Source organism: Carica papaya, chromosome 5 (assembly GCF_054855325.1).
Source record: "Carica papaya isolate Zhongbai chromosome 5, ASM5485532v1, whole genome shotgun sequence".
NCBI classification, from domain to species: Eukaryota; Viridiplantae; Streptophyta; class Magnoliopsida; order Brassicales; family Caricaceae; genus Carica; species Carica papaya.
In genome coordinates this window covers 6,546,372-6,556,460 of record NC_142313.1, presented here as the reverse complement: position 1 = coordinate 6,556,460, position 10,089 = coordinate 6,546,372, and the positions used below count along the sequence as shown (strand labels likewise).

The 10,089-nt window shown below is 33.7% G+C and overlaps 1 protein-coding gene across 2 annotated transcripts; it reads right to left on the bottom strand.

Moving 5' to 3' along the window:
- Positions 1–141: 141 nt before the first annotated feature.
- LOC110819458 (alpha/beta-Hydrolases superfamily protein) lies at positions 142–5,041 on the bottom strand. 2 transcript variants are annotated; one of them, XM_088219936.1, is made up of 6 exons: positions 4,883–5,041; positions 3,282–3,992; positions 2,440–2,498; positions 1,668–1,796; positions 1,014–1,149; positions 142–735 (listed from the first exon to the last, which is right to left on the bottom strand). In XM_088219936.1, exons 2-6 carry the CDS (start codon positions 3,984–3,986, stop codon positions 427–429), a joined length of 1,338 nt encoding a protein of 445 aa, XP_088076062.1. In that variant the 5' UTR covers positions 3,987–3,992; positions 4,883–5,041; the 3' UTR covers positions 142–426. The 2 variants fall into 2 exon arrangements, with proteins under 2 accessions (XP_088076062.1, XP_088076061.1); XM_088219935.1 differs by having other exon boundaries at positions 3,282–5,039.
- Between the last annotated feature and the right edge of the window lie 5,048 nt (positions 5,042–10,089).

Here is a 10,089-nt window from a genome sequence, read left to right as displayed (position 1 = left end):
CTTGTTGGAGGAAAAATGGAATGGTTGATAAAATTTATAATTATTTTAACATATTAGTATACACTTATTATACAAAATAATTTCTCTATTATATTATAATATATAATTTTTTGGCCCCATCTATATAATATATCATTATAATTCATACAATATTTATTTCTACTTTTATTGTAAAAAGAATATAGAAACATTTTGTGACTTATGCGCCCATATTATATATAGACGGGGAACAGCAGCCAAACACCAAAAGCTGCTTCGTAAGACAACCTAGAAATTGATGGAGGATCAATCAACTATAATTATAATATACACAGCCAAAACCCCCCAAGTCTCCTATCAGACATCATCCTTGAATTATGGATCTCCTTGTGTAAAACATGGCATAAATGAAAGAATTAATTTTTTTCCTAAAAATATCTATTTGACTCATTTCTTAAATACCATATGACCAGACTCGTCCACATAAAAAAGTCGCTCTACAAATCCATCCCAACTTTCCCTTATTTTCTTGAAGGACAATATAGAGGCTTCACCGCTTGATCTGGTAGAACTTTCTCCTTCCATTTCATCAAATGTTCCATATGCAGGAGGTGAATAAGCTAGAGGTATATTCAGAGCAACAGCCCTCTCTAGAGCAGCCTTGTGCTCTTCACTGTGTTCACGCACAAGGGATCTCTGTCGCTCCATTTTCTGCCTCGCTGGAATCTGCATGATCTGATCTTTCTCCAACATCAACTGAAATCATAGATACCATGATCCAATTGGATCAAAAACTGAAGTTGGACTTCCATTCATCACAAATTTTAGTTAGATATATAGCAATCAGATTATTTTCCAAAAGAGACTTTATTATTTGACATTGCCGTGAGGAAAAGATCATTTAGATTTTAATTTAAACAAGCCAAAGAAAAATAACAAATTCACTTCCTGTAATGACAAAACAACAAAGAAGTAGCATTGCAGGGGCACAAGAAGGTTCTAATGTTAAACAAATTAAAAGGCAGCATACGTACATCAAGAGCTCGTTTTGATTCTCTCTCTATCCAAATAATTGCATGGTCTGAAGTTGCATTGCAGGAAAGAACTATGTGCTCAAACCTCCCATCCACAGGTACAGCTGTCCTAACAACCGGGGGAAATCTTCCTATTCTGCAGCCAGGAAGAGAGTGTGTGCATGAAGCACCCATCTTTATTCAATTAATACCACCTCCAAAGTAAGAGCAACCAAAAAAAGTAGTATGTCACCAATAATTTTAATAATTCGATTAAAAAGAGTAGAAAGATGAATACACTGAAGTCATTTGTTTTAGAGAAAGTTGAAGAAAGAAAAAAAAAATAATGTTATTCTTAACAGCATAAATGGTCCACAGACACTTTTTGGCAAAAGTCTATTTTAGTCCATCGAATTCATCTTTTGTCCAAGAGGGTCTGGGGGAGGAGAGAGTGGTTCCTTTTAGTTTACCATCATCTGCAGCACACTTACGAGTGCAATCCTAATGGCTCCAGGAATTAGGTTGCACATACCAGCTTCCACCAGCCAAACCACCAGGACTATTAGTTATCTATTAATCTGGTTAACATTGTACTGAATTGGGAACATTTTCAAAATTATAGGCTCACATTATGAACAAACTGCACGATTTACTAAAATACAAAATGCCTGTTACCTGAGAGGTTTTCGCTCAACAATGTGGTATAGACGACCAGGTGCATACAACCGTCTTGGATCTCTAAGCATCTTCTCTTCAAAAGTGCATGTGTCTTTCAAGCACATCAGGCATAGTAAACATGGTAAACTGCATGTTCAGGAGGAAGAGCAGACAAATGACAGTAAGTCCATAAACCAAATACTTGTGTCCGAGAAAGAAAAGAAACAAAAAACTAGGCAATTAGTGACAGTGATAAAAACACGCATGGATGTCGATGAGCATTCATAGCCTGCAATTGGCATACTTCATAATTTCAAGTAATAACTTCTTCATTTTACCCATCAGAATTTGATTTTTAAGCACTGAATTAAAGCCTACACATGATCTATTAAGAACAGTTCTAAGTTTGAAACAGTAAATTAAAAGAAATAACAATGACCATTATTGCAGGTTAAAGCAAAATATTCTGCTTGATTAATGCACTTGGACAACAAGCAAAACGTTCTGGCTAAGGGAGATCTGAAGACACACAAGCCTATTAAAAGATCAAGCATACAAGTCACTAAAAATAAAGTCTTCATCCCTATACCAAAGGACCCCCCTCCCTTCCCTCCCTTCAATAAAAGAAACAAATTGAAAAAGGTGAAACATAATAAATAGTCATAATTTTCTTTACAATATCAGTAATAGATCTTCTCCAGCAGAATTAGGATAAGAAAAAAATATTATGTTAGCAACTGCCTATCGAGAGAAGTAAAAAATAAAAGGTGAAAAACATACTATCTTTTACCAGAAAAGTGATTTGAAGACATCTTCCAAGGCAGCAGTTGTCCGAGGTAAAAAATCATCCTGATTCATTACAGTCACTTATATTAGCAGTTAGCAGACTGTTACCCAATATCATCCACAAGCAGACAGGTACACCTTGTGTAGAAGATAAACAATGTATTCACAATCCTGAATACTTGATATCCCCAATAGGAGACTATGCAATTTTATTTGCACCTAATCAGCAAAACCATATTGCATTAGCTCTCAACACATTACTAGATAAACCTGCCTCCAGTCCAGACTGGGAAAAGAACAAAGGGGAAAATAAAAAATAAACAATAAAAAAACATCATATTAATATTACTTCTTGATAAAATTATCTTTCATTCTCAGATTATCAGATGTTATAAATCTATTAATTACTTTGAGATGCTTTAGTTCCCAATAAACAGCGATTTTGGGCTTTTTTTTAGGGGGAAGCATTATGATTTGATCCCTCTTCAAAGAAAGATTGACCTAAGCTTATGATATACCTTGCAAATAATAATAAGCTTCAACCATTAACCTATCCATATCATAACATTGCCATAGCTTATACATGGTATCTTCGCAATTTCCCTCACCATGACCATTTAACTTTTTGTCCCTACCAATTAGCATCTTCGCCACTTCTATCACAACGACCATTTTAAACTCTTTTCCCCACCAATTAAATCAAGTTGCTCATGTATCAACGAACAGTAGAAAGGTTCTCAAATTTGATTGAAACAAGCCACACAACAGGGTGAATGAAAAGTACATAGAGCAAAATGTTTTACATCATATATGACTAGTGTTCACATGAGAATGTGTTATGGTTACCTGGAGCACAACGGAGTTTATAACATCTGCATATCTAACAGCCAAATTGAGGGACACACACCTAAGAGGAGCAAGCGCAAAGCATCTAATCCTATTCCGCTCCACATTCCCCAACTTCAGCTGATTCTGAACCACAACCATGACCAACAGTGCCGCCACCCCTGCTCCTAGGGAGTGCCCAACAAATGTCAAAGAGTAACTTGGATTTTGCTCAATTAATATCCTCAAAACCTCATGCTCTGCTTCAAATACCCAGCATGCAGCCTTAAGTAAGCCATTGTGCACGTAGCCACCATCAAACTTAGTCTGCCCAAGTTTGTTATCAAGCAAAACTGCATAATCACTTTCCTTTGCCAAGTTGAGCCCCCTAACAGCCAGGACTATTTCATCATTGTCATGATCAAGGTAAATCATGTAAGGAGGCACACAGCCTTGTGTTTGGTCATAATCCTTTCTCAAGATAACCCAATCAGGATTGATTCCATAACCTCCAGGGGGTGCCCAAACCGGATTATGAAGATCATCTTCATAGACAGCTAGGATTAGTCGGCAAAGGCGAGGCACAGGCTCAAATTCCTCAGCAGTGGCCAGGCCCCAGTTTTCACTTTCATAGCCTGCAGTGTAGAGACACTTCTTCCACACCCATCGGGCACAGGCCAGGCAGTATACACATTCGAGGATTGGAAGGCCACACACGATTGACATGGATGTCTATGAGGCAAGCATGTTAGCATGACAAATTGAGAATCTCAAATGCAGTGAAATACAAAACTTTTGCCTTTTCAAGTCGACTAAATATTTCAATGGGTATCAAGGAATTAGACCTATTGATCAAAGTGCAGAATTAAGATTGTGATAACATGGACGCCAGGTTTGGAGGAATCGATCTCAGAACAAGGTTAAATAAAACCCGGATTGAAGGGAAAGATTAAAAAAAATTATAATTCAATCACAGACATAATAGCTCCGAAATCCAGATATTTAACAAATAAAACACAAAAACAAATTATACAAACTTCAAAAGGGACCAAGTTTGCACAGAGCTTAATCTTCAAAAACATATTTATCAATCAATAATTACGCAGAACAGGGTGAAAAGAGATACAAATTTGGAACAAAAAAAATTTGTAAGGATATAACATGTGTTCATGCTTCTAGCTCTAGGGTTTCTAGGAACAAAAACCGGAAAAATCATCAGCTAAAGTATATACACGTGTTTAACAAACATAAACATGTTTACTTGAACATATGACAAAAACATTTTTCTCTTCTTCAATGAAATTTGAAGATAAAACATTTTGTAAATCCCCTCTTTTTTCTTGTCAGTCAACAACCAAACAAGAAATTATCAGCTTCGGTATTTTTGGATTAAAAAACAAATGGTGGGATTTTTGTCTTTTGAAGCTCCTGCTTTACTAGTTTGGTTTGGATTGATTGACAAGTAACAATCACCAAACCGCACTGAGCTAGCGAGCTTTGAGAATAAACAAAATACACAGTCGAATACAGATAAAAGTTACAAAAAGAAGACAAGGGTTGAAAGAGAAATAGAAGAGCAGAAAGGAGAAAATTAAGGAGCATATGAGAGCTGGTAGGCGTACCAGCCAGTCCAGTCAAATCCATTCCGTTTGCCTCAAGAATCTACTAGCCTACAATGCCAAGATTCCATTTCATACACTTGTACACTTCTTTCAAGGCGATCAAGATGGTTACGCCCATGGGCCAACCCGCCGAGATTTTCCAGAATGGGTTGTTTCTAGGGTTAGGTTCAAACTTATAAAATTAATCGTTCTAAAGGAAATTACTGATAAGTTGTTTTTTTTCTGTTTTACTTAATTTTAGAATTTTCTTGTGAAATTCAAAAGTTATAACATTAAAAATTAATATAACTAAATATTGATAAGTAATTTATTTTATTTAAATTATCTTAGTAATAAAAATAAACAAGTATTAGAAAAAGAAGGAATTTACTTACAAAATAGAAGGGAAATTCTTTTTTTTTTCTAAATAAAAAAGTATATATATTGAGAATTAAAGTAATCTATTTAATCAATGTTTTTCTTTTTTTTTTTCAAATGAGTAATATATAAAAAGAGGAAAAAAAAAGTTATATAATGGGTCCAAATATATAAAAAAAAAAATTGATCGAGTTAAATACAACTCACAAAATTATGATAAGTCACCCATTTGGCATAAATTTGAGTTGATTCATTTAAACTTCTTAAAATCCAAGTCCATTATAATTTTAACCCTTCAACTTGTGCTTTGATTTTTCTCATTGTTGTTTTGATGCACCAATCAATCGTATAACTATCATCAATAAGAGGAGAGATGACCAATAGAGAGTTATTACAATTTTGCATAAGTAATTCTGAGTGCCTCTAATCTCTTGTTATTTTAACAGTAAACGAGTACTTTTATTTATGCGACCGAAGATAAAAATCTTGAACAAAACTAGTTTGTGAATGTTTTCGGCACCCTTTATAACATAAGTGCAACAAAAGATTTGGAGTCACAAACTGCAACATTACAAATATAATTTTTGAAGACAGCATTTGCTTTGAATGTGGAGATTTTGCTGCATTTCTATATTGATTTAACAAACAAAATGCATGCAATAAAATTAATCTAGTGATTTTCTTTGTTATATTTATTTCTCCAAAAGTAAAACATATATACCATTATTGAAGCATAAAGTAAGATTTTTTTTTTCATAAATAACCTCTTCCTTGTATTTGTTTATGGTTATTGATTAGAAAGTTAGTCATTCATCTATTTGTATCATAATTAGACGCTTTTATATGGAGGCCCCAATTAGACTTCGGCCATAAGATTATGGCTAAATGACAATTTAAGAAAATATGATCATATGTGTCTTTATAGATAATAATTAAGAGTTGAACAATTAAGATAAGGAAGAAAACCTAGCAACAATAGTATAGGATTCTTCGTCATACTATTTTGTCTTTTCCATAACTTAGTTTTTTAATTCCACTAAGTAAACCTAGAGCATGTGTTAGACAATGTAAGAGGATTACACAAATTTTTGCAACATAGTTGAGAAGCAAACCAAGTGTCAAATTCTTCTTTAGAGTTTAAAAATCATCCCCATCTATCAAATGTTACAGAAGCTTGTGAGAATTTAATATTCATTACAACTTCTACAGTGTTTCTTAGGAAGACTTACTTGAGCCCCGTTGTTTTCTTCATCATCCATAAGCTGGTTTTACATTCACAAAATCAAGAAAAAAATATCACAGTTAGGTTTGAAATCTTCAATAGAGGATATCCTTGGGTCATTATGAATGTTGGTTTCAACCATTCCAATTAGCATACAACAACCTTTCTCAAGGATTGTTTTTTATTTGAGGATTCCTTTCCATATAAAGGAGTTATTCAGTTTCATTTAAGTTAGATGCATTGTAATGCTTTGTAAATATTTTGCTTCCACTAATTATACTCAAGGTTTTGATGATTCATAATAAATGTGCCAGCACAATTTACTTACTAAGGCAACGTTAAATTTTTTGAATTTTTTAAAACTATATCCTCCAAACGATTTAGGGAAGCAAAATTTATCTCAACTAATTGGGTAGAAGCCATGGATTTGACTATCTTTTATGCCCCACCAAAATCTTTTGGTAATTCTTGCGAGTTCATTAATTATATTTTTATACGAAAGATATGTTAATATTACATGGTTAGGTTTACATTTAACACCGATTTGATCAATGTGACTTTTTCAATATACAAAATAGAATGTTATTTCTAACTAGATAGTTCAAATTTCATTTTATCCAATAGATTATTAAAGTTGCTCAAGCTAACTCTTTAGTTAGGAATGACAAACCCAAATACTTGTCCTTACCATTTGACTCTTTAAGACCTAATATTTCTAGATTATTTTTTTAATTTCAATCTTAGTATTTTTGTTGAACATTAATTATCTAAAATAGAACCTTTAGTGTGATAGTTTTTGTAGAAGTCTAGAACTTAAAAGAAAATAAAATCATAAATTAAATACGAAAGCAAAATAATTGAATTTAGGGTTTACATTCCTTACAAAATAATTTAGAATACCCAATAGAATTACGAGAATGTCTCTTCTAAAAGAACAAACAAAAATCAAAGAAATAAATAGAAGACAAATAATTGAGCATTTTATGACGACCTTCACTAACTTTTGAAGGGAGTCCGGGTGGTGAATTTATTCACAACCCTCTTATTGATCCGAATCTGAGTCTTAGTCCTCTTGATCTGAAATAATTAATGAAATGGTGAGCTACACTAGTCCATTAAGAATATTACACTACTCACCGATACAGAAACTGAAGGTTGGTAAAAATTATAAAAACAACCAAAAAGCTCTTGATTCAAGCAAATTCATTTATCATAAGAAAAATAATTTATTGCATGTATTTACCGTTGCGAGATTTTCAAAATCGACTTATAGAGACAATAACCCAAATAACATTTCAATTTCATATTCAAGTGAATAAAAATAATAACTTTTTTTTTATTCGCCTACTGATATCATTGGAGGTCCATAGGGATGTCTCACTATGCGTGAACCAATATTCAACATTATTTACTAACCGGTCATTCTCATACCTCGTCCGATATGAGCGCCAAAAATACCAATCCTCGATACCCCGTTCGGTATGAGGCAATATTTACGGTAGGGTTCCCTATGTACCCGGTCTGTCCACTATCTCTCAGAATATCCAGTAAGGCTATCATTCATTAATTCACATGATCAATCAATTTTTCGTTTGCATATTAATTACTAATTTTACAATCAACCGTAAATCACGCAAGACAAGCAATATATGTCAATGAAGTACAATTGAATCAATTAATCATTCCAGAATATCATCATTTATTTAAAGTTGTAAATTCAACCATCAGTTAAACAGGACAACAAATAAATGATTAATCAATTTTCGGCTCTATTGGTAACCTGTAATTATTCTTGAAATTTTTTAAATTATACAAATTACCATATTACCAATTATTAAGGTTCAATTCCATAATAGGGAATAAAGTGATGGATTCTTACCCGAATTAATGTTTGAAATATTGAACTTTCAGTTGTGCCTACTGGCGGTCCCCAGATTTTCTGAATTTTCATGCGATTAAAACACGCTTTACATACATAAAAATATCCTAAAAACCTAAAATTGGTGTTAAAAATCTTTTACAGCCAATTTTAGAATTCTCCGACGATGGCACCACTGCTCGCGATGGTGGTTTGCCTCGACCTGGCCATTTTCAGTTAGTTTTAGCCAATTTCTGCCGATTTATACCCATCCATACGAGAAAACAAGTTAGAGGGTTTCGGTTGGCCGAAAAAAGTCAAAAAATAAAAATTTACCGGTGGTAAAATTTTTCAATACGGCGGCTTTGCCGGCTCACATTCGCGGCTGGGCGTTTTTCTTCGATTAACTTGTAGAAAACAGAACGGTGAACACAACGGTGGAAAAATTGCACGAAACGAAAAACGGGAAGTCGCTCATTGGAGGCGGTTTTGGGTTTTGTCCGCGATTTTTGACTCATCCGCCGTTCTTTTTGCTCCGATTTAGCCATGGGGATGTTCAGAATCAAATTCAGAGCGGATATGTGAATTTTTACTTTGTTTGGCGGTTGGAGGTGGCTCCGGTGAGGCGGCGGGCGACGGTCGGCTCTCTTCTCCGGCAACTGGTTCTTCTTCTCCAGTAGGGAGCTGGCGGGTAGGGTTTGGGTTCAGTGTGATGCGAGATATTTATACATGTCTAGTTTAAATTTGGACCGTGCATCGCGTTTGATCTCAACCGTCCGATCACGTTTAAAGAGAAAATGAATATGCACCGTTCATCACGATTTGATCTCAACTCATCAGATCATATTTAAAGAGGGAACGAATCTGAACCGTTCATCGTGTTTAATCTCGACCGTCCGATCGCGTATGAGGAGGGAACAGATCTAGACCGTCCACGCGCGCGGGAACACATCTAGGCTGTCCGATCGCGGACACGCGGATTGCCAATTTGGCCTCCCGCATAGTACCAAGTTAGCGTGTCTTGTCACGCGGTGCGCTCCGGTTCGTTAGGGCTGCTGACTGGGCATTCTATTTTTTTTTTCAAAATTATTTTCAATTTTATCCGCAATTCATTTTTTTCTTAATTTCACATTAAATAAAAATTTATTCATTTTAAAATTATATTTTTATATATTTTTTAAAAAATTTAAAATAAATTTCAGACCAAATTACGGAGTCAAGTATTACAGTTTTAGTTGAAAGGATATTACCTGCTAGCATCTTCTCCCATTTAATATTTTGTTGAATACCTCACTAAAGAGTATCAAATTATTACATGATATTTTTCTAATTTTACTAATTATAATATCTAACATCTATACTCAAAGCTCTATTTTTAAAGTGATGGAGCATATAATAGTAATTTATACTCCCAAGTTGGAAAGAACAACACCTCATAACAAGGAAAAGAGAATTAAACCTAAGATGGTAACAGGTTGTAAAATATATACAAATGACTTCTTTCATTAAAAACAAAATTATAATCAATAACACATTTTACATTATTTCAATTACATGTTTTTATTTTTCGTGGCAATTTTATCCCATGAAAATATGCGCTATAGTTTTTAAAGAGAAAATAAATTATATAAAATAAATTATAATTAATATTATTTTTCTCAAACTTCTCACTATGTATTAGGGCTAGAATTGAATATGCAAATATTATATTTTTAGAAATAATTAATAGTTATAATTTTATTTTTAGAACTAAAAAAGGTTAAATCAATT